This window comes from Sus scrofa, chromosome 3, assembly GCF_054392235.1.
Source record: "Sus scrofa isolate SSC_HxYL_T2T_F1_AM1 chromosome 3, Sscrofa_HxYL_maternal_Yorkshire_Landrace_v2.0, whole genome shotgun sequence".
NCBI classification, from domain to species: Eukaryota; Metazoa; Chordata; class Mammalia; order Artiodactyla; family Suidae; genus Sus; species Sus scrofa.
The window spans coordinates 53314853-53339126 of NC_139385.1; the positions used below are offsets into that span (position 1 = coordinate 53314853).

Consider the following 24274-nt stretch of genomic DNA (forward strand, 5'->3'; position numbering starts at 1 on the left):
CATACTTAGAGTGTAGCTATTGAGAATAAAAATGGAGAGAGTTGACTCTAACCAGAGGTTTCTAAACTCGGTTGGAATTTTATTTTTTTTTTTAGCTCATTTTATTTTATTTTTGGTCTCTCCCTCGTCATACGGAAGTTCCGGGCCAGAGATTGAACCTGAGCCACAGCAGTGACAATACCAAGTCTGACTCCCTGGCTGGAATTTTAGGTTCTACCGCAGAACTGTTACCAGATCCTAATTGGCCTCAGGATTCTAGATTTTCAAAAGAAAACCCTTCCTGGGTGGGCGCACGTGGGAGTGACCTGCGATGTTTTCTGTGTTTTTCCTCCTGAGTCTGTGGTTCTCTCCTCAGACCTCCTCACCGTTTTGGGGTGCTGTGGAATGTGCAGGAAATGCACATGTTCCACGTCCCATTGCTGGGAGGCCTGGTCTGCATAATGTGTGGTCTTTTTCAGGGCGGAAAAATGTTTTCCAGTCCATTCTATCTTTGTACCGTGGGCTCCCAGAAATTACCTACATTGTATAACATAGATCATGGATGTATATAATACCTACGCTTTATGTATATTTTTATCTACTGGGTAGATTTTTAAAATGAGTTACAGGTGAGATTAGTATTATTTTTTAAGCATTTACTATATCAGAAACACTGTGGGAACTGTGTGTCTAGAGATGATTATAATTTTGTCTTTTCTATCTTTGCCCTTGTTGTCTACTGTCTCTCCAGAGAACCCAAAATCTAAATGTAAGCACAAGTAAGATTTGAAAGAATTGCGTTGTCAGCAGTATTTGGCTCTCTTGTTGAACAGGTAGTTCTCAAACCCTAGGTGTGCTTCAAAATATTGGCAGAATTTAAAAATAACAAGGAGTTCCTGTTGTGGCTCAGCAGGTTATGAACCCAGAGTGGTCTCCATGAGGATGTGGGTTCGATCCCTGGCCTTGCTCAGTGGGTTAAGGCTCTGGCATGGCTGTGACTGTTGTGTGGACTGCCACCTGCAGCTTCGATTCAACCCTTAGCCTAGGAACTTCCATATGCCACAGGTGCAGCTGTAAAAAAGAAAAACAACAATAATAAAAAACAAATAAGACAGAGATGTTAGAGATCCACTTCATGTCTGTGACTGTGGACTCTGTGGGCTTGAGCTCATCCTAGTGTATACGTAAAAAGCCACACAAATGAAACAGAGGCCCAGTGAATCTAAAGAAGCACACACTGTCCTCCTGGCCTTCCTCTGTGAAAAATAGATGAGCTCTTACTGCACACCTACTAGAATGGCCCAGATCCAGAACATTGTCACCACCGCATGCTCCTGAGTATGTGGAACACAGAAATTTTCATTCATTGCTGGTGGGAATACAAAATGGTCCAGCCCTTTTGAAGACAGTTTGACAGTTTCTTACAAAACAAAACATACTCTTACCATAGATCCAGTAACCCTGCTCCTTGATATTTACCCAAAGGAGTTGAGAATGTATGTTCACAAGGAAACATGTATGTTCTGTGTATGTTCACATGTGGATGTTTATAGCAGCTTTATTCATAGTGGCCAAGACATGGAAACCAAGATATCCTTCGCCAGGTGAAAGAGTAAATAGTCTGTTACCTCTAGACAAAGGAAGATTATTCAGTGCTGAACAGAAATGGGCTATTAAGGGGTTCCCATTGTGGTTCAGTGTGTTTAGAACCTGACTAGTATCCATGGGGATGTGGGTTCAATCCCTGGCTTCGCTCAGTGGATTAAGGAGCCGGGGTTGCCTCAAATTGTGGGGTGGGCTGCAGATGCGGCTCAGATCTGGTGTTGCTGTGCCTGTGGTGTAGGCTGGTGGCAATTCAACCCCTAGCCTGGAGACTTCCATAGATTGCAGGTGTGGCCCTAAAAAAGGAAAAGAAATGGGCTATTAGCAATGGAGAAACCTTAACTATGCACTACTAAGTGAAAGAAGCCAGTCTGAAATGACTACATACTGTATGATTCCAACTGCAGGACATTCTGGAAAAGGCAAAACTGTGGCAACAGTAAGATGACCAGGGTTTGCAGGTAAGAGAAGAATGAATAGGCAAAGCCCAAGATATTTAGAGCAGTGAAAATATTCCCTGTGATTCCATGATGCTGGATTCATGTCCTTGTAAATCTGTCCTAACATACAGAGTGCACAACACCAAGAGGGAACCCTAATGTAGACTATAGACTTTAGTTAATAGTGATGTGTCAATATTAGACCATCAGTTGTAACAACTGTACCACACTGATGCAAGGTGTATACACCTAGTAAAGTAAAACTGCTCAAAAGACAGTAATTTTTATACGTAATTTATAATTTTTTATGAATAAATGAGGTTCTCAATATGTTCAGCTTGTGCCACGCACTGTGCTGAGGGTCGCACCAGGTGGTGGACGAGGTAGATGTCATCCTTGCCCTTATAGAGGACTGAGATAGGGAATCGTACCGGAGTGTAGACAGGAAGGTCAAGAAAGACCAACCCAGTTAAAACAATTCCGGATTAAACCAGTGTTTGCTTCCACTCAGTTAAATTACTGTTTGGGTGAGGTTTGAGTGTAGAGTAGAATTTAGCAAGGTGACAGAAGAGAGGAAGTATACATGTAGAGGAGACAGCATGTATAATGGTCCTGAGGTGAGAGGACAAAGAAGACAGAAACAAAAGAATATGGTTGGAGCACAGGAAGCAAGGGAGAGAGTGGTCTGGTGATGCTCATCAGGCTTGTATGCAGCGACCATGCCTGGCCATGGATTTTAGACTTAATCTTAGGACCAGGAGAATTCGCTGAAGGATTTTTTATTGTAAAAAATTATTTTGAAACTGTCATACACACTATTTGTATAGTAAATAAACCTCAGGGGAATATTACTAATATCTCCTTGGTCATGTTTCCTTGTACTCCAGCACCCTGAATTTTATTTTAATGGTCCCCTAGCTTTTCTTTATTGTGTGTGCACCCTGAGTACTATTAGGAGCCATGGAAAGAGGTAGGATGCCCTAGGGAGGTTTTCTTTGGAGACCGCTCTGTAGCGGGGTCTTGAGACAGGCTGGGAGAGGAGGTGGTCAGTGGGGGGTGGCCACAGGGAGAGACGTGCAGTGGCCAGGGTAGGAGTCGTCAGCAGAGGTGAGGAAGCTGCATATGTGACACTCACAGCTCCCAGACCCTGTGCAGGTGCATGTGGCTGCGTAGTCCTCAACAAAGGGTGGGGGATCCTAGGAAAGATTTCTGCTTTGCAGCTGCTTCTGTGTTGTAAGACGTGGAAGAGGGTGGGATAGGTGGTCAGCACCAGTCCTCCAAATCCACTTCGCATTGCTTCCATAAAGGGGGGGGGGCTTGAAATGGGAGGGGGGATTCAGTATGCTTCAACTTTTAGGTGGATGATGAAAGCTGAGAGGGGGCTGGGAAGGGAGGTGGGAGGTGATCGTGGCCCCTGGGCCCTTGGAGCACAGAAGTGGGGGTCCATTGGGGACCTGGGAGTCTGCTGGGCAGCAAGATGGCATGTCCAAATAATAGAGGCTTGGGCAAAGAGGACTATATTGAAAAGAGGACTGTCACTAACCAAAGAACAGACTCTCTATAGTGACCACAAAAAAAGGACCTCTGGCTGTAGAAACTTCCTAGTTGTTGGTGGAGAGGCCCCCATGTGTGACTTACCCTGACAGGCTTGCCTGTGTCAGGAGCCTGCTTCAGCCTTGTGTCCTGACAGGCCCCCAAGGCTGGCCCCCTTCTACGAGACTGGGTCAGAGGATCCTGATTCACAAAATGCTGACTGGCAAACCTCAGTGCCAAATGCTGGTGACCCATCCACAAGAGAACGCAAATGCCTACTGTCGTAACAGGAACAATTAGACCCTGTAGTTGGTGTTCTTGGACCCCAGCTCTTGCGACCAGGGCTCAGAAAGATACAAGTTCAAGTGTAATGGAGAAACAAGGACCAGTCAGTTGGCCTCTTATTCTGGGCTGTGGCTTTGCTGGAAGGCATCACTTTGTGGTGTCTCAAGAAGGTGGGTTCCTGTGGCCACAGTCTGCATAGGGCTCGACAAATTGTTCTGTTGACTGTTGTTGGGCTTTCTAGGTTGTGTAGCCAATCTCTTTGAAAATATAGCTCTACCTCCCCCAAAACACACACTCCCAGCATAAGGGGGCTTGTTGGGAGATGTGTTCCCTTCCCCTCCCAAACACGAAGACACATCTGCAAAGAAGGAATGGCGTCTGCTGGGGTTCCTCTGCTGATGAGAGGCTGTTAGTTCTCCAGGACCCAGAGTCACCTGGTTGGGTCCACTGTGGGTAGGACACAGAGGTCATGCAGAGTCCATAGTGTGACCTGCCCAGAATAGAAAACCATGGCTGTATACACACGTGCCTGGGGAACAGAAGTGAGAGATTGGAATGCTGTTCATGCTGCTCCTGTGGCTCAAACTGTAGCCAGGAACAGTCAGGTGCCTTCTCAGCTGTCACTGCCACCCTATGCTAGGTGACATGGCCCTCAGGACCCTTGTCCACCCGCCATCACCCGTGCAGCCAGGCTTATTCTGCAAGTGTGGCACAGGCCTCCTGCTCCAAGGGCTGACTAGCCAGGCCGTGGGATCAGCAGTTCATACTATGAGATAACTTGCCTTGTTCCTGCCCAGCAGTGTACCTATGGAACTTCCTTGTAACGCCAAAGGTTTGCCTTAGGTTTTTTTTTTTTTTTTTTTTTTTTAAGCTTCTTAGGTCCACACCCATGGCATATGGCAGTTCCCTGGCTATGGGTTAAATTGGAACTACAGCTTCCGGCCTACGCCACAGTCACAGCAATGCCGGATCCTTGAGCCACTGAGCAAGGTTGGGGATTGAACTTGAATCCTGTGGATACTAGTTGGGCTTGTTACTGCTCAGCCTCCAACAGGAACTCACTGCCTTAGTATTTTTCTTTCTTTCTTTCTTTCTTTTGCTTTTTAGGGCTGCACCCACACAGATGGAGGTTCCCAGGCTAGGGGTCCAATCAGAACTGTAGCTGCTGGCCTACACCACAGCCACAGCAATACAGGATCTGAGCCACGTCTGAGACCTACATCACAGCTCATGGCAATGCCGGATCCTTAATCCACTGAACAAGGCCAGGGATCGAACCCGCAACCTCATGGTTCCTAGTCAGATTTATTTCTGCTGCACCACGATGGGAACTCCACCTTAGTATTTTTAGAGCTTCTCTAATGTTTCTTAGTGGGGATGTACTGGAATCTGCTTAACCATGTCCTGTGGTCATCATCTAGAATATTTTCAGGTTTTTTTAATGTTATAGTGATCACTTAATTTTTTTTTTATTGTCACAAGTGTTTACTATTATACTGTTGCTATACTTTATTAATAAGGTTTTGAAATTTGGCATTCTTAAAAAAGTTATGTAATAGTCAGCCTTATAGCTTACTAAACCCACTCTTTCCAAGGTTTTTGCTTAAATTTCCTTGTTATGGAAAGCTTGAAAGTAACTGAGTCATACAAGGGATAGTATCATGAGCACTAGAGTACCTACTAACCAGTTTTAGCAAATGTCTTAAAGAAATACTTTAGGCTTTTCTAAAAGTCATGTCTGTTCCTTTCTAATGCTTTTTGTATTTCTTTATCTCATATATATGGAATAATAAATAGTAGTATGGGGTTTTTTTTTACAATTAGAATCCTTTTATTCATACTGAATAGTAGTGTTTTGATTTTTTTTTTTTAGTTAAATTCTGTATTATACCTATCATTCAGCACTTGCTTTCTTTTCTTTCCTTTCTTTCTTTCTTTTTTTTTTGGCTGAGCCCTTAACATGTGGAAGTTCCCTGGCCAGTGGCTCCGAACCTGCACCACAGCAGCAACCCCAGCCATCACGGTGACAGCAGATGCTTCACCCACTATGCCACAAGGGACCTCCTGCACCTGCCTTTTTTTCCCCTGAAATGTGTGGATGTTCATCTTTTTCAGTTTTTCTCTTTTTAAAGCTAATGCAAATGGCCTTGATAACAAGCCCCTACGGATCTAACAGAATAGATGTTGCCAGAGAGAAGCGAAAATGTTATCCTGTTAAATAGAAAGTCTACTTATTCTTTCTCCTTGATTCCCAAGGAGATCATTGGAGTCTCTCAGTCCTGTTCCTGTGACCTTTCATTCAGTTTTTAGTGAGTTTATTTTAGTTGATGTGATATGAAGTGGTGTAGGCTGTCTGGTCTCCTGGCTTTTTGAAAGGTCATTTTTTTAAAACCTGAAAATTAGTCATTTTGGAAGAACTGAAAACACATCTCCTTTCAGTTGCTGCCTGGTTTAAAAGGGTGCAAGGTGTGTCTCCCTGAGATGGACACAGCTTGTCATCAGGTCTGTTGATGGTTTCTCAGTATGCAGTGACAGAGGGGACTGCAGGTTAAGCTTATCGGTGTGCTCCAGATAAAGGCCTTTAGGCTTTTAGTTTGTGCTTTTTAACATCCACAGGAAGACAGAAACTGATTTGTCTTGATTTATCATAGACTTAAAAAACCATGTGGGTGGCTGAATGAGATTTAAGTTTCTTTTTTTTTGCTCTTTAATGCCTACAGTATAGACCTGATTAAGTGAGCCCAGGAATTTCATAGATTTGGATAAAATTTGGGATAAATTCATCACTACCCAGACTCTTGCTCTTCAAGGCCCAGGTACCACATGGACTTGAAGGATGCTGTATCCTCTGAGGTCCACATAAAGTGCTGTCCACACCTAGGGCCAGAAGAGATTTGAATGGCCAGGATGCTGTGTAAGCATTCGGCTACCTCCCAGCTATGGAATATTCCTGCACCAACTGTCAAGCAGTCAAAGCAGCCCTTGTCATTGTTGAACTGCTCTTATTTTCAGAAAATTCTTACTCATTCACCTGACCTGTTTCTTGACCCGAAATGTGCTTCCTTGCGTTAATTTTTTTTTTTTTTAATTGCTCATAATTCTTTCAGGTGCCTGCTTGCTTTATTCATGATCTTACTTTTCCTGGCCCTGTACTTGGCCTTCCATTGTGAGGGCTTCTCCCCTGGCCGCTGGCCCTTCCTGTGAGGCCTAGCTGGTGCTGCAGCTCCAGACAGGTATCAGTTGCCCCAGCTCGTGGGAGTTGGGACTCTCTGGAAACTGGCAGGGCACTTAGCACATGTTAAAAGAGATGCTGAGGAAAAATTCATGTCAGTGAAATCAAGATCATACGTGAGTAGATTTTATAAATCTATTTTCTAAATGATACTCTAACAGTACACTAGGGTAACACCATAAACAATGATATAAGTTAGTACTATTGATTTTGAATCATTTATTTCTTTGGAAAGCTTTATCATTTGTGCCGAGCTATGTGTGAGGAATTGAACACCGTTGACTATGTCTTACTAGTATGATTCTTTGGAACAAAACAAGTGATGGAGATTATGCCTGTAATGTGTGTGTGTGTGGAGTATAATGAAAACTATCAAAAACATCAAAAGCCAGGACCATTTCTGTCTCCTCCCCCAAAGTCCCATGCCTCCTTGGCTGTGCCTTCTCGCCTGGTCTTCAGCCCCGCCTACCAGACTTCATAGGCCACCCAGTGTCCTGTTGGTTACCACTGTCTCCCACCCGAGCCTCCCTTTGGCAGCTGTTTATCTGGGAGAGCATGAACATAAATTGTGTAAAATTCTCCTTCATATAACTTTATGTTGATGTAGAGTAAATACATCAAATTTTTCACTGTTTGTTTTTTTTTTTTTTTTTGGCAAGTTTTGAAAAGTAGTGTTGAGTTCTTTGTTGGCATAGTTAAGGATTTGGTGTTGTCACTGCTGTGGCTCGGGTTTGATCCCAGGCCCAGGAACTTCTGCATGCTTTAGGCATGGCAAAAAAAAAAAAAAAAAAAAAGATAGAAAAAACTGGTGTTGATGGTAGGGAATATATTGATTTATCTAATCTTTGAATCTGAATGTTCAAAGCTATGCTTTTTCTATAACACTTGAAAATCATGTGTCAGCACCCATCTATATAGAATTTTTTAGAAATATTACTTTTGTTATTATTGTCTGCTTATTATAACATCTTCACAGTAACATGCCTGGTAATCGATAAATATTTGTTAGGTTGAGGTAGGGTTGACTACTTCTCAGTAGAGCCACTTGATTAATACCATTCCTTTTTAAATCTTATTTTAATTTAGAAAAAAATCTCATAAAAAAGAAAGGGAAAAAGAGAGTTCCCGTCATGGCTCAGCAGGAACAAATTTGACTAGCATCCATGAGGACGAGGGTTCAATCCCTGGCCTTGCTCAGTGGGTTAAGAATCCGAGGTTGCCGTGAGCCGTGGTGTAGGTTGCAGACGCAGCTCAGATCTGGCACTGCTGTGGCTGTGGTATAGGCCAGCAGCTACAGCTCTGATTGGACCCCTAGCTGGGAACTTCCATATGTCTTGGGTTTGGCCCTAAAAAGACCAAAAAAAAAAAAAAAATTATAAAAAATATGGGAGTTCCCGTCATGGTGCAGTGGTTAACAAATCTGACTAGGAACCATGAGGTTGTGGGTTCGATCCCTGGCCTTGCTCAGTGGGTTAAAGATCTGGCGTTGCCATGAGCTGTGGTGTAGGTCGCAGACACGGCTAGGATCCTGCATTGCTGTGGCTCTGGTGTAGGCCGGTGGCTACAGCTCTGATTAGACCCCTAGCCTGGGAACCTCCAAATGCCGCGGGAGCGGCCCTAGAAAAGGCAAAAAGACAAAAAAAAAAAAAAAAAAAAAATCTGGTTAGTTTCATACAAGCTTAGTAAGTAATTCGAGGGAGTGGATACCGCACAGCTTGTCTTATCTGCTAGCATACATAGCTGAGCACACCTTTAAGGGCTTTAACACATGCTTTCTTTCTCTTTATTGTAAAAGTCTTTCATATTTAAAATACTTTTTAATTATGTGAATTTTTCATGTAGTAATTAAACACTTTTTTCTGCTTAAATTTGTCTTTAGTCTGTGTGTACTTTTTAAACAAAAGCCTACCTTTCTTAGTATTTGTGAAAAGAGGAGAATGAGAAGCTGGTGGTGTTACTCTCCCCTCCGTGAACCAGTGTGTCAGTTCTGAGAAAGATGTCCTTGTCACAGAGAATTCAGACAATGACTTTGCTTAGCTACATGAGGGCATTGAGAACAAGAACTTATTTACAAAAAGGCATGCAGTATAGAGGCAGGCCTTCACTTATTAGGCATTTCTGCAGGCTTCACAGAAACGTAGACAAATTAATTCATGAGGTTGTGATAGAATAGCAACTAGTTCTCTGGGTTCTCAAAAGTTTATTTTAGGTCAGTGATTGAAATATGATTTTAGAAAATGTTCTTTCCTTGGACATTTTTGCTTTTAAGTTATAGTTTTTGAGTGTTTTTTTTTTTTTTTTTTTTAATGTCTTTTTGCCATTTCTTGGGCCGCTCCCGTGGCATATGGAGGTTCCCAGGCTAGGGGTCGAATCGGAGCTGTAGCCACCAGCCTATGCCAGAGCCACAGCAACATGGGATCCAAACCGCGTCTGCAACCTACACCACAGCTCACGGCAATGCTGGATCGTTAACCCACTGAGCAAGGCCAGGGATCGAACCCACAACCTCATGGTTCCTAGTCAGATTCGTTAACCACTGCGCCACGACGGGAACTCCTTTGAGTGTTTTTGTTTGGGGGGATTTTTTTTTGGTCTTTTTTTTAGGGCCACACTGAGGCATATGGAGGTTCCTGGGCTAGGGGCCAAATCAGAGCTATAGTTGCCGACCTACGCCACAGCCACAGCCACGCTGGATCCAAGCTGCGTCTGTGAGCTACACCACAGCTCACAGCAACACCAGATCCTTAACCCACTGAGCAAGGCCAAGGATTGAACCCGAGTCCTCATGGATACTGGTCAGGTTCGTTAACCACTGAGCCACGATGGGAACTCCAGGATTTTTTTTTTTTTTTTTTTTTTTTTTTGAGAAAAGTTTGTGCTTTTCAGGAAGTTGATAGTATATAATGGCCAAAAATAGAATGAAACATAAATATTCATCTTTACTTGAATACTTCTGTGTAACTGAAGAAGCCAATCTATCATTCTTCTTAATTTAAAGTATGTCAGGTCAGCTACAAGAGAGTGTAAACTAGACTTTTTACAGTGATTTGAGTTTCAGTATAAGAGCTTGAATGGATTTTATAATATTCTTTTTGCCCAAAATCTGGCTAAAATTCAGAATCACCTGAGAAGGGACTTGAACAGTTACAGCATCATGTATCTCACATGCAGAGGTTCAGGACTTATTGTTTGATCAGGAATGTCTCTCTGTGTATGTGAGCCCACGTGTGTGTGTGTGTGTGTGTGAGAGAGAGAGAGAGAGAGAGAGAGAGAGAGAGTGTGTGAGCTTGTGGGCGAGCGTCCACATGTGCCACCAGCACTGTATGCACATACACCAGCACCACCACTCCCCGACTTCTTGTCCTGCAGCCATTCTTCAGTAGAAGATGGAAGCTCTGCCAGACTTTCTGTTCAAGTGTGCGGTGCTCTGGGGGCTATGGCATGTCCAGCCTGAGCACCAGGCATTTGGACATGGGATCTTCCAACAGATTGTTGCTTCCAAGGCTCATGAGTCTCATGGAGTAGTAAGACGTGAGCAGCAGCCAAGCCTCACTGCTTCCAGTGTCTGTGCAGCCCAGGACTGGACTGGCTCAGGGAGGCCCAAGTCAGGTGTCAGAATGAGAGAGGGTTTGAGGCACTAAATTATTATTTTCAGTTAAATGTGTTTGTTTAATCTTGACAACTTGGTGGACTGAGAAGTAGTGGTTTGTGGGTTGTATGTTTTTCACTTGGTGTTGCTCAGATTTTGAGGTTAGAAAAACATGTTTCCTGATAATGACATTTGCGTTGAGGTAACTCTAGGCTTGGTTTTGTTCTGTTTTTGAAAGAAACCTATGGAAGCGACAGTAGCTGCAGGACTCCAGTAGGGTCTGCTGTATGTGTTCTCACAGGGTGTGTATTTTCTCTGTGTCTCCTGTAGTCTGAGTCCTAACAACACTCTGGGGTCTCATATCCTCAGGCCTGTCCTCACAGCCTGACATCACAGGCCCCCCACACCTCACTGTTCAGCAAGTGAACCAAGCCTTGAAGAGTCTCCTCATTTTTATCACATTAGTAAATTGTGATATTTTGAAGTGGGTTTCACATGGGGGCCACGCTCACCCGAGTGCTGGCCTTGTTTGTGCTGGCCAGCTGCACCCTGGCCCCCGCCTCGCCTCAGACCTGCAGGGAAACTGAGTGTTGTGGTTGTTGGGGTTTCTGGAGCTTGGGCTGAGTTGATTGCTTTCTGTCATATCTTTAATCTGCCATGGACCCAGTCCTGACGTATTTGGAGCTGCTTCTCCACATTGCTTCCATTCTGTGTTTCACTGTTACAGGTTAGCACGAGGATAATGAAGCGCAGATGCCAACACACATCAGAACAGGTTTATAAAGTCATGTTCTAAGGGTACAAAATTCCAAATTACTGATTCTGCAGTGTGTGTGTAATGCATGTGTAACCACACTTACATATAAAAGCTTGCCTTTTGTTCCTCTAGTGCCTGGAGTACTACAGGGCTTCCAGCTTTGTCAGTGGTGAACAGAGAGAGAATGAGAATGCCTGTTACATTAAAGACAGGGACAAACCAGGCATTCAAGGAAATGAACAACAACAACAAAAAAACACTATCAGATGTTAATTTAAAATTCTTGAAAGTTAGAATCTAGCCCCAGTGCATAAAATTGATCTTCATAGGATTAAGTATTTTTTGGAGTTCCCGCTGTGGTATAGTGGGTTAAGAATTCGACTGCAGGGGCTCAGGTCCCTGCAGAGGTGTGAGTTCAGTCCCCAGCCTGGCACAATGGGTTAAAGGATCCAGCGTAGGCTGTGGCTCGGATTCAGTCCCCGGCCTGGGAATTCCATATGCTGTGGATGAGGCCATTAAAAAAAAGGGGGGGGAGTTCCTGTCATGGCGCAGTGGTTAATGAATCCGACTAGGAACCATGAGGTTGTGGGTTCGGTCCCTGGCCTTGCTCAGTGGGTTAACGATCCGGCGTTGCTGTGAGCTGTGGTGTAGGTCGCAGACGCTGCTCGGATCCCGCGTTGCTGTGGCTCTGGCGTAGGCCGGTGGCTACAGCTCCGATTCGACCCCTAGCCTGGGAACTTCCATATGCCGCGAGAGCGGCCCAAGAAATGGCAAAAAGACCAAAAAAAAAAAAAAAAAAAGGTATTTTTTAATGTTAAACATGAATTTCTAAAGGTTTGTAGGAAGTGGGGCCCATGCTCTGCTGGCCCCTGAGGAACTGCAAGACAGATAGAGACACGTGCTAGCCTGGGCCCTGTCATGAGGAGTGTCCTTCCGCTCACAGTTGCTTTATTGTTTTCTTTCCATATTGATGAAACAGCCAGACCACATCCGTTCGGAATGCCTGGGATGGTGCCACCGTATGTCCCCCCCCAGATGCTCAACATTCCACAGACCTCTCTGCACGCAAAGCCTGTGGTAAGGCCTCTCTTTTCCTTCTGCGGTAGGTTTGCCTGGCCTGGGTGGGGGACAGTGGCCTTGGAAGCTTCACATGCATCAAATATTAATGAACCTGGAATAGTTTCCTAAACTTACTGTGAAGCAGGAGCCTGTGTTTGTGGATTAAAACTTAGCCAGGACCAGGTACCGTGTACTGGGCCGTGCGGGCAGTGTGCATGCACATGTTATCTGCATCCTCTGTTTTAGGCCCCACAGGTGCCCAGCTCAGGTGCTCCGGGCCAGGCTCCCCACCCGTACAGCCTCGCTGAGCCGGCTCTCACCTTGGAGACGAGCGGAAAGAATCTGACGGAGCAGAACTACAGTAACATTCCTCATGAAGGAAAACATACTCCACTGTATGAAAGATCCTCCCCGATCAACCCAGCTCCAAGCGGCAGTCCTAATCACGTGGATGCAGCGTACTTTCCTGGTTCTTCTACGTCGTCATCTTCAGACAATGATGAAGGCAGTGGAGGAGCTGCAAAGTGAGTGGTGTGCAGGGTGGTTGATGCCTCCCAGAAGTGCAGCAGCTGCATTAGGCTTCTTAAATAGCTTGTATCCCTGGGGAAGCCGCCCTCTGGCTGGCCCATGGCACTAATGGTTGTGCTCAAGGATGCTGTTTGTTCTAAGTAGGTAACAGTTGCTGTATGCTTGGATTGGGGCTCCTCAGACCAAAAGAAAAGTGTAGACATTTCAGGGCTTCCAAGGTTGAAAGTCTGTACTGTGCTAGCCCAAAGCCTTGGGCCCCTAGGGGTGGACTTTTAGGAAAATTCATTTGTGTGACTACCAAATAGGGTGAAGTTAGTGGATCACGTTTTGCCTGACCCTTGCTGTCTCTTGGGCTGAGACTCCCCTGATGCTATCCTCTGAAACCGTTTTAAGTTAGAACCCTGTGACTTTCAGTTTCTTGGCTCCTGGATTGAAGTGAAATCAGAATTTTCTTTTGAATTCAACAATTTAAATCCCAGCTCAGCAGCTCCATAGGACTATTCTTGGAATAACCCTGTTCACCCAGCCAAAACCGTAAAAAGCTGTGAGATCCAGGTTGGAATTCTGCCTGCAGAGGTGTATTTTAAACAATATATGTCCCTGAGTAAATGAATTTTCAAATACATAATTTGTTAGAATCTGATCTAGAAAGTCTTACATGCATAGTCCTCCTCCTTCCCTTACATAACCTTATGTTTCTAAGAAACCTGATTCAAAAAAAAGGAAGAGAAAGGAAGACTTTATTTTTCATGTGTGCATCTCCTTTCCCTCAGTTTGAACTCTAATTTGCAGGCAGATGCCCAGGGTTAATTATTGCTCTGTCGATTTCTGCCGTTAAGAAAATGTGAGACAGTTTCCAATCCTCCTGCAAATTCTTACAGGTGTGTCACCTGAAGCCAGAGGTTTTTTTTTTCCTCTTTTGTCCTCTTTTTCTCCATCTGTAAAATGGGCACTAAGTTTGCTGACCTTGGGCATCAGTAACTAAGGAGTTTGCTGCCGTCCAGGGATGTATGCTTTTGTGGAACAGAGAAGCATAAAATGGATAAATGTTTACTTGCTGTATGTACAATTCTAAAACTCTAAAAGGAAATAAAAAGTTGTCATTTAGCATTCAAATTTTAAATTAAAAAGCTAATATATTTAAGAACTACTGAATGAGAATTGCCATGTTGGTGCTTAGAAATCTTCATGTGTGTAAATGAGCCCGTGTAACTCTCTAGCACAGGGAAGTTTGAGAGCAGGTGATAGCTGTCTCAGGAACCCTTTCCACTCTGTGAGGAATTGTGAGTTTTCTTTTAAAAATTGATTCATGTCAGCAAGACCAATATATCTGTAGTGCAGGTTCATCTTAGCAAGAGGCAGCCTTTTTCTAGATTCTGAAATGCAAGTGGGAATAAGACACAAAACAGAAGCATGTGTGTTGTGGCTCAGAGTCTTGTGCAGGTGATGAGCGTGGGAGCCAGGAGAGGCCCTGGCCTGGGGAGGACCAGAGGTAATCCTCTTCCTTCCGGCAGGGATGCAGAGATGTGAGTTGCCTACTTTCTTTGGCAGGCTGCCCTGTTAGGATACAAGTTGAGGAGTTCCTGTTGGGGCGCAGTGGTTAACGAATCCAACTAGGAACCATGAGGTTGCAAGTTCGATCCCTGGCCTTGCTCAATGGGTTAAGGATCCGGTATTGCCTTAAGCTGTGGTGTAGATCACAGACACGGCTCAGATCCTGTGTTGCTGTGGCTCTGGCGAAGGCTGGCGGCTACAGCTCCGATTAGACCCCTAGCCTGGGAACCTCCATGTGCCACGAGAAGCGGCCCTAGAAAAGGCAAAAAGACCAAAAAAAAAAAAAAAAAAAAAAAAAAAAAAAGTTGAACTTGATGGAGTAAGGTTGCATGAGAGTCCCTCCCTTCTCTTGTGCATATTCACATCTGCCCTGTTCCCAAAGATTCTGATCCGCTTTGCCTTCCCTGGAGCTCTTCCTCTGCTCCCTTTGAGCTCTGTAGCGTTTAACTCTCTGTAACCCTGACTCAGGGCATTACTACTGCATTTTTCTGGAGGAGCGCTACAAGGTGAACTCTCTGTGGGGGTGGCGTGGGCGTCTCACCCTCTCATGTGAATGGTGGTGGAAAGGGCAGGTTCCACATCCACAATCTGGAATCAAAAGATGGGATCGAGTTGTGTGGCTTAGCAGTGTCTTCGTTTCCTTGAATCTTCTTTTCCATTTATTATAAAAAATAAGAGACAGGTGTGTTAAAATTGAGAGGAAGGAGGGAAGGAAAAGAAGATAGGTAGCTTGTGGCAGAAGCTTCAGGGTCATAAGCCAGGCGGGATGGGCCCTGGGGTCACCTCTGATTATGGGTGTGTGTCACCTTGTGGCAGGATGCTAAGAAGAGCAGTGTTCATGATTTTAGGGTGAGGATTCTGGTTGAATAAGTTAGGTGTGTACATTTTGGAGGCCATGCATACACCAGAGGACTGTCCTTCTAGTTCAAAAGCTAAGTAGGAGCAGTAAGATTGATTTACTTTTGGTTTGGACTTGAATTGGGACCCCCGGACCTGCACTGTGCTCTCAGTGCTCTCACCATGCATGATGAGTAAAGCATCCATTCATTTAGCCAGGCAGCATTCAAGCACTTGCTGTCTACCAGTGACCGAGGTGGCAGGCAGCACAGACAGGGCATGGTGGTGGGAGGTCTACAAAGAAGTGAATAGACAAATGAACAGATGAACCCAAGCGGTGATTGTGTGAAGCAGGCACCAGATGAGCGGGCCTGGAGGAGGGAGCTTCTGGAGAGCCAGGTTGGAGCTGTGACAGCTGGAGAGTGCAGGGTGCAGAAGGGGAGGCCCATGTGGCTGCAGTGCCGAGTATGATGGAGCCTGGATGGCGTAGAGTGTCAATTCTGTTCTAAGTGTGATGGGAAACATCCACAGTGTTTGCTTAGAATGCCCTTAGGACTGGAAAGATCTCAGTGTTTCTTTAGAAATGAGTTTGCTCCAATCTGGATGCTATTTGCCCTGAGGACGAACAGGTATCTGGTTGGCGAGGTCATTTAGATGGGAAATTACTGCTCGGTTGAACTGAAGCGCCTGTAGTCATACCAACTTATACAGATTAACGATAGAAACATTTGTAATGGCTCTACCCTAATACACTGACTTAAGCAGTAGCAGAAGGGGAGGCCTATACCACCCCTGGTGGGCGCGGGGGTGGGGGTAGGGTGGGTTGTGTGCCCTTTCCTGCTCAACTTCCTCGTGCATGTGCGCTCCTTCCACCATATTTCCTGTGATACTGGTAATTCTTCTTCTTCTTTTTTTTAATGCCTTTTTAGGGCTGTACCCATGGCATTTGGAGGTTAAGGGCTCCTCTTATGGACCCAGACTAGGGGTCCATTCAAAGCTGTAGCCGCCAGCCATAGCCAAATCCACAGCAGCTCGGGATCTAAGCCACGCCTGTCACCTACACCACAGCTCACAGCAACGCTGGATCCTTAACCCATTGAGTGAGGCCAGGGATCGAACCTGAGTCCTCAAGGATACTAGTCAGATTTGTTTCCACTGAGCCATGATGGGAACTCCTGGTAATTCTTCTGAATATGGGAGATGCCACAAAATAAGTGACCTCGTTTCCCTAGTGGAAAAGCAATGGCATTTTTGCTGATGGGTAATGGGGACTGTTACAGAATAAAAGAGAATTCACCGCCCCCTAAAAAAAAAAACCCAGCCTCCTACAAATAAAAAAGATAACTTTTATATGGCAAAGAATATAAACATGCAATTCATAAAGGAAGCACAGATGGTCAATAACATAAAAGGATGTTGTTCACTCTCACTAAAAAAATCAAAGGAATGCAACTTAAAACATAACAATGTGCCTTTTTTTTTTTAACTTAGAAAATTGACAAACTTTGGTTTTTAAAGTTCAGTGGGGGAACATCAGTGGAGTTGGTGGGATATGAGGATTTGGCTCTCCTGGTGGGTCCTCAGCCTTTTTGGTCACTGTGCCTCACAAAGGTATAGGGCTGTGGATTTTGCTCTGGGGAGAATTTGCACCCTCCATATGCACAGGTGGATGTGGGGAGCCTGTAAGGGCAGTGCCCCAGATGCAGACAATAGAGACAGTCCTTACAGGGAGAACCATGGAGTCACCCCAAAGAGTGTTATTTTTAATTTTTTTGGCTTCTCTACAACATACAGAGTTCCTGGGCCAGGGATCATATCCAAGCCATGGTTTCTGCCTAAGCCACAACTGTGGCTACGCCAGATCCTTAACCCACTGCACCGGGCCAGAGATTGATCCTGTGTCCCCGTGCTCCCAAGATGCCACTGATCCTGTTAAGCCATAGTCCTGTGGAGGAGCCACTGGGTGTGAAGGTGCTTGGTCTTTAGGTGGCGCCCTCACCGTATATGTATGTGTGGTGTTGGTATGTGGGTCCTTGGCAGGCCCTGTCCTTCATGTATGTGTGGTGTTTGTATGTGGGCCCTTGGCAGGCCCTGTCCTTCATCTCCCTCTTTTTTTTTGAAACACGTTACCTGGCACTTTAGCTTCTTTAGCTGGGAGTGTTCAGGTGTTTTTCCTGCCACACTGCTGGAATGGACTTCCAGGGTTGTTGTTTCTCTTGAAGTCGATACATGTACCAGTAGAGTTTTCAGGTCATTGCTGGACAAGGAGCCCTGGGCTGCATGAGGTGCCCTGTGTACAGCTGTGGTGAGTCGGGTGTTCCCACCAGGACTGGGATGAGCTGCAAGGCTGAGCTGACTACTCAGTGACGTCTCTCTTCACTTCTGTAGGAACACAGCCTTCCACTCTTGTTGTGTCTGTCAAAGGACATAGGCCAGTGCCTGGGCAAGCTATTCCAGACCAGTTGTTTTGAAGTAAAGTAAGAAAGAAATGTGCTGCCTTCTAACTAAATAACTTTTTTCTCCTAAATCTTTTCTTAGAGTACCATCAGCGTATACTTCTTTCTCTATTTTTGATTAAAATATTAAAAAAAAAAAAAAACCCTGAAACCTCAGGCCACATTCTTGTTTTTCTTCTCTTCCTGGTCTTTGTCAAAACTTTGTAATTCTATTTTGATTGAATTAAAAATTGCAGTTCAGGAATTCCCCTGTGACTCAACAGGTAAAAGGTACGGTGTTGTCACTGCTGCAGCTCAGGTCACTGCTGTGGCACAAGTTTGATCACTGGCCTGGGAACTTCCATGTGCTGCTGGTGCAGCCAAAAAGGGGGAAAAAAAAAAACCTTTAAAATAAAAATACAGGAGTTCCCATCGTGGCTCAGTGGTAATGAACTAGACTAGAATCCATGAGGTTCAATCCCTAGCCCTGCTCAGTCTGTTAAGGATCCGGTGTTGCTGTGAGCTGTGGTGTAGGTCACAGAAGTGGCTCCGATCTTGCATTGCTGTGACTGTGCTGTAGACCGGCAGCTGTAGCTCTGATTTGACCCCTAGTCTGGGAACCTCTATATGTTGCAGGTGTGGCCTTAAAAAGCAGAAAGTAAATAAATAAAAATACAGTTGAATCCATGTGGAGGTGTTCATATTATTTTCATATAGATTCATTGGCTTTAGAATTTGAATCTGATCTGGGGTTGCTCATTTGTGGTTTTCAGTTGTTTCATATCTTTTTTCTAATTACCATCTCAATTTACAGTTTAGAATTCAAACATTAGAAAATGTAACATAGGAAATCCCCATTATCCCGCCAAAGATTGGTGAATATTCAAATACCTTACTTTTTGCTTCATATACTAACATAGGGTTCTTAGGGACAGCACTTGCCTTTTTTCCTTTTCTGCCTTTTTATACTTACTGTGCTCATGTAGGTGTATACTCTTTTATTTTGACCAAACCCACAGCATATGGATGTTCCTGGGCCAGGGATTGAACTCATGCCACAGCAGCGACCACACTGGATCCTTAACCCACTGCACCGCAGGAGAACCCTTGTGGCATTTTTAAATGTATTTTTTTTTTTTTTTCACTTTTTTGGGGCTGCACGTGCAGCATGTGGAGATTCCCATGTTAGGGATAGAATCAGAGCTGCAGCTGCCGACCACAGCCACAGCCACAGCCACAGGAACACCAGATCCAAGCTGCGTCTGTGACCTACACCATAGCTCATGGCAACACTGGATCCTTAACCCACTTAGTGAGGTCAGGGATCAGACAACATCTTCATGGATACTAGTCGGGTTCGTAACCCACTAGAGCCACAACGGGAACTCCCTTAAATGTATATTTAAAAGTCCTATTAGGAGAGAAGACAAACTTAATTTTTCTCCACCTTGTGACTTCATTTGCACAGATTTTTTTTCTCTTTTCCTGTGTATTTATGTACACATTGATTTCAAGGTATCAGAGCACAGTGGCGTCTGTTGTATAAGTTTTGCATGCCCTGTGGGGCCATATCTGGGCTATAGAAGGTCACTGTCCATAGTGCCTGAGGGACTGTCGACAAGCACAGAGACCCGGTTCGGTCAGGACTCAGTCCCCCAACCTCTCATGACTTATTTTGTTAGGTATCGGTTGCCATTTGTGGTTGTGTGACCTAGAGCTCCCTGGGCCAGGTTATGCATGGGAGGTCCCTGGATTGTTTGTGATTTAAATCAGTTGATGAGTAACCACAGTAAGTGACAGCTATTGGTAATATTTTAAAAATAACTATTTACTCAATAATTGGGCAGCCGTTCAGTAGTGACTGTAATGTCTTCATAGAGTTTATAATTGAGTGATGAAAACATAATAATTAGAAAGAGTGCTGAATGTGATGCATGCCATGAAAAAAACCACAGAAATGAGAACAGCCAGAATGGTGGTCATGAAGGCTGCACCCGCCTAGGGCCAGGTCTTCTAAGATATGGCATCACATGTGAAAACTCCAGTCTGTTGTGAAGAGGAGGGGTGGCCGTCCAGCGGGGCATGGAAGACTACTTGTAGTCCACATTCCTGACCAAGAACCTATATCCAGAACATATAATGATTTGCTCTAAGTCCATAAGAAGAATATAGACTGTTTGGACAGTCACCACAAAAGAAAATGTCACATGTGGAGAGGTGCCCATCTTCATCATTGTCAGAGAAGTGCAAATTAGACTGTGCTGGAGTCACTGCATTCCCACTCAAAAGGCTAACATAAGAACAACAGAAAATACTGAGTGCCTCGAGAGGAGGGATCTCCTGCTGGGCTGGCTTATAGGTCCAGCTGTGGTGTCCCCCAACCATGGAATATTATTGAGTAATATTGTTGAACCCAAACTCCTGGACGCACAAAGTGTACAATGGCACAATTCTATTTATATAGCATTCACTGTGAGAAGTCCGTATAACTGTTACCCTTGAGGAAGGCTCTGGGCAGGTCAGGAACGAGATTCTGGGGCATCAGTCCTCATCTTGATGTGGTTGCTTACATAATGTGTTCAGTTTGTGGATATACTATGTATGTTGTATTTAACTGTTTAAAATTGTAGGTAATAAATGTTGTATTTCTTTATAAAACATGTAACTATCCAAATAATTTGTTCCAAAGTTTCACAGAATAAATGTCACCAGCCTTTTTTAAGCAGTTCTATTTATACCACATATCTAGTTCAATTCAGAGCTGCGAATCTTCTCTCTGTGTCTCTTGCTTGGAACACTCACTCCAGACGTGTATATGATAGGGTTACCCACCTCTGTTTTCCCATTTCAGAGGACCTGGCACAGTTAGCACGTAACATGTCCTGACTGGTAGACCCTCAGTGAATACTTGATTGGCTAATCAGTTTGTCCAACTTCATACGTACTTGCATAGTAGCTGCTTTTCACTTAGATTTTAAACAGGATACATTTATTTCATGCCTCCTTCTCATCACCAGACTTTCCTCTGGTTTTTCAAAGTTGTAGCCTGAGATTGCATACATGAGTAGCAAACTTGGACCAGGCAGTGGTTTCTCTGAGTTCTTCTTGAAGACCGGGGCCCTGGATGCTGGCTAACTGGGCATCTGGGCCAGCTTGTTTCATGTGGAGGTACGGGAATCTCCCATCCCATGACTGGGGTCACGGAGTTAGAGTGAGGCTCCAGGATATCACGACATGGGACATGGTTCTTGGTTTGAGATGGGACAGCTTTTTTGTGTCTCCTCTTCTTTTTGCAACTGCCTTTTGTGTTGCTTTGTTTTATTTTGTTTAATAGAACTAAAATGAAGTCAACTGGAAGATAGAATTACCAGGTCTCAAAACCCCTTTATCATGTGAGTCAGGCCAAATAAAAGCTCTATGTTGGCCTGCCTGGTGGCCAGCACTGGTTTTAGAAGATAATTTTGGCATGAGCCCTGCAGGGGAGGGACAAGAGAGGGGTGGAAGCCTGGAGTGGCCTGGGCCATCACCCAAGCCTGTAGCATCCCGCCTCTGCTCAAGCCCCGCTAGAACTATCTTCCCTCTAGGACAGTGCTTTTCACACGATTTACCCAAGTACCACAGTAAACTTCCTTTTACACTGTGACCCATAATGCAGAAATGAACAAAGAGTTTATGAAATAATACCATTCGTACCACTTTTGCATCCAGTCTGTTCTGTCTCTTTTCTTTTCTTTTCTTTGTCTTTTTAGGGCTGCATCTGAGGCATATGGAGGTTCCCAGGCTAGGAGTCTAATCAGAACTGTAGCTGCCAGCCTACACCACAGCCACAGCAAAGTAGCATGTGAGCTGTGTCTGCGACCTACACCATAGCTTGTGGCAATGCTGGATTTTTAATCCACTGAGCGAGGCCAGGGCCTGAGTCAGTTTCACTAACCACTGAGCCATAATGGGAATGCCATCTTTTCTTTCATTCTTTTTTTTTTTTTTTTTAATGGTTGTTAAATCCACTACCTTGTTTTCTCAGACCACTAGTAGGCCACAGCCCACAGTTCTTGAAGAGCACTGATTGAAATACCTCATTTTGGCATTTAAGGTACTCCGTAGTCTTCCCCATCTCTTTTTCCCACTTTTACTTTGCTAAATAAAGTCATTCCCCAGATAAGGTTCAGGTAACTTCCTGTTCTCTGAGCTCACCAAGTCCATTCCCTCCCTTTGGGCTGGGAGGTGTCCTCCTGCCTCTGACTTTTTCTTGTGTGAGTTCTCTTTGCCATGGCAGGCCACAAGCCTCATGCCCCCTCTGCAAATAGGAATGCCCCCGTGAATTGTCATTCGGCATGTAACATCTTACATTTATTTGTAAGTTATGAGTAACGTGTGATCCAGATGACATTTAATCTTCTGGTGCCTGGCAGTTGTCAATTACATGTGAATTCTGGTCTATTGCTCCAAGCGGAATGAGCTCCTAAAGGCAAGGCCTGCATTTGTCTCCTCTGTACCCCACGGCACTAGCTCATCCTAGACTGTCTTTAAGACGAGTGGTGGGGCATAGGTTAGGTGCTTGATTTCTCTTCCACAGTGAGTGGTGACCACCCACCTGTTTGAAGTAGGAAGAACGTGTTCCCATGATAGGATTCTTTCTGAAGATAGGTTTTCGGGGGAGGTGAGATCAGTAAAGCATAAGGCATCATTGAGTCCGTCGGCTCCGTGCAGGCCCTTCTTATCATCATGAGCATGTGTGGGAAGTGGTCAACACTAATCAGTAATCTTGTTCATTTTATGTTCAGCCATATCAGTGGGAACAAAATTGGCTGGGAGAAGACAGGAAGCCATTCAGAACCTCAAGCACGGGGAGACCCAGGAGACCAAACAAAGGTAGTATTAAGTCTATGCCTTTTAGTCCTTCAAATTCTCCTTCTCCCAGCATGTGGTGCTAGGGATTGGTTTAAAGTAAAATGTTCTTGGAGTTCCCCTTGTGGCTCAGCAGAAACGAATCCGACTAGGAGACTAGGAACCATGAGATTTCGGATTCGATCGCTGGCCTTGCTCAGTGGGTTAAGGATTCCGGCGTTGCTGTGAGCAGTGGCGTAGGCTGGCAGCTGTAGCTCTGATTCAGCCCCTAGCTTGGGAACCTCCCTATGCCGTGGGTGCGGCCCTAAAAAGCAAAAATATTAGATGAATAAAGTAAAATGTTCTCCCTATTTTTTAAACATGTTACGAGTGCTGCCCTGGCAGGGGTGAGAGAGAGAGGAGGAGCCCAGGGCAGTGCCACCCGAGCCTACTTCTTCTGCAGGGCAGGGTGGGGCCTGGTGGGGATCTTCCTCTCTGCTCGGTGCATAGTCTTATTTGTGTGTAGTTTTCATGATGATTAAGTGAGAAGGCAGCTGGGGTGTAGACATTAAAAATGAAAATAAACTAAATTTTCTTTTCTTTTTCTATGTCGACTTGTTAATAATTGATCTCTACAAGTATCTTTTTAACTTCCAGAGCCACATCTATCCCCACACATGATCACTTAGGATGAGCTGGTTTCTGGCTGGAGGAGGGCTTGTATATATACAAGGTGATGGAATGTTAGTAGTCTGTTCACAACTCTCAGACACTCTCCCTATTGAATGATTATCCTGCAAGTAAATAACTGAAATGCTTTCTGGATACCTACTGTTTGCAAAATACCTTCCAGAGCATTTTCAGTTGTTTATGTCTACAGTCTGTGGAATGGAAAGTATAGAAAACACTTGTGAATTTTCCATGAGTTATTCTTAAGAGCAATTTTGGTACTGTGTATTTTAAAGGATAAAATTAAGCACCTATTACGTACCATTGTAAAGAATACATTTTGTTTCAAAACAGAAAAATGGGAGTTCCTGTTGTGGCCTCATGGTTAAGGACCCAACATTTCTCTGTGAGGATACAGGTTTGATCCCTGGCCTCACTCAGTGGGTTAAGGATCTGGCATTGCCGTGAGCTGCAGCTCTGATCCCGTGTTGCTGAGGCTGTGGCGTAGGCTACAGCTGCAGCTCCAATTGGACCCCTGGCCTGGGAACTTCCATATGCCGCAGGTGTGGCCATAAAAAAAAAAAAAGAAAAATGTGTATTAAGATGTCACAAAATGAAGCAGTAAGCAATTATTATTTCTAACATTTATTGTGAGAAAAGAAGTTTACTGTGAAAATGATCCTTTCTCTTGGTAAACAATGCAGACTTGGCTAAAATTTATGAAGAGAAAACCTGGTGTCTCCGTCTGCCTTTCCTTGGTCCTGCTGTCTTGCAGCAGTCCAGTCATTGGTGTCCGTCCGCGTGAGGCCCAGTTCCACAGATTCCTAGTCTCGTGGACAAATGACATATCCTCTCGGATTATTATCCTCTCTTCATCTGTAGAGAGGATAGTGCTAGTTCGTTTAGGAAAAGACTCCAAGGAACGCAGAGACAGGAATTGGCCACTTG

At 44.6% G+C, this 24274-nt stretch overlaps 1 protein-coding gene across 2 annotated transcripts in view; it reads left to right on the top strand.

Annotated features, from left to right (window-relative positions):
- The window catches only part of FAM120A (family with sequence similarity 120 member A), a 113139-nt gene that overhangs the window by 45293 nt on the left and 43572 nt on the right, over positions 1-24274 (top strand). For both annotated transcript variants that reach the window (XM_021088178.2, XM_021088177.2), the window contains 3 exons: positions 12397-12494; positions 12723-13000; positions 22615-22702. In XM_021088178.2, coding sequence (XP_020943837.1) covers positions 12397-12494; positions 12723-13000; positions 22615-22702 — 464 coding nt within the window. The remainder of the gene's footprint in view (positions 1-12396; positions 12495-12722; positions 13001-22614; positions 22703-24274) is intronic.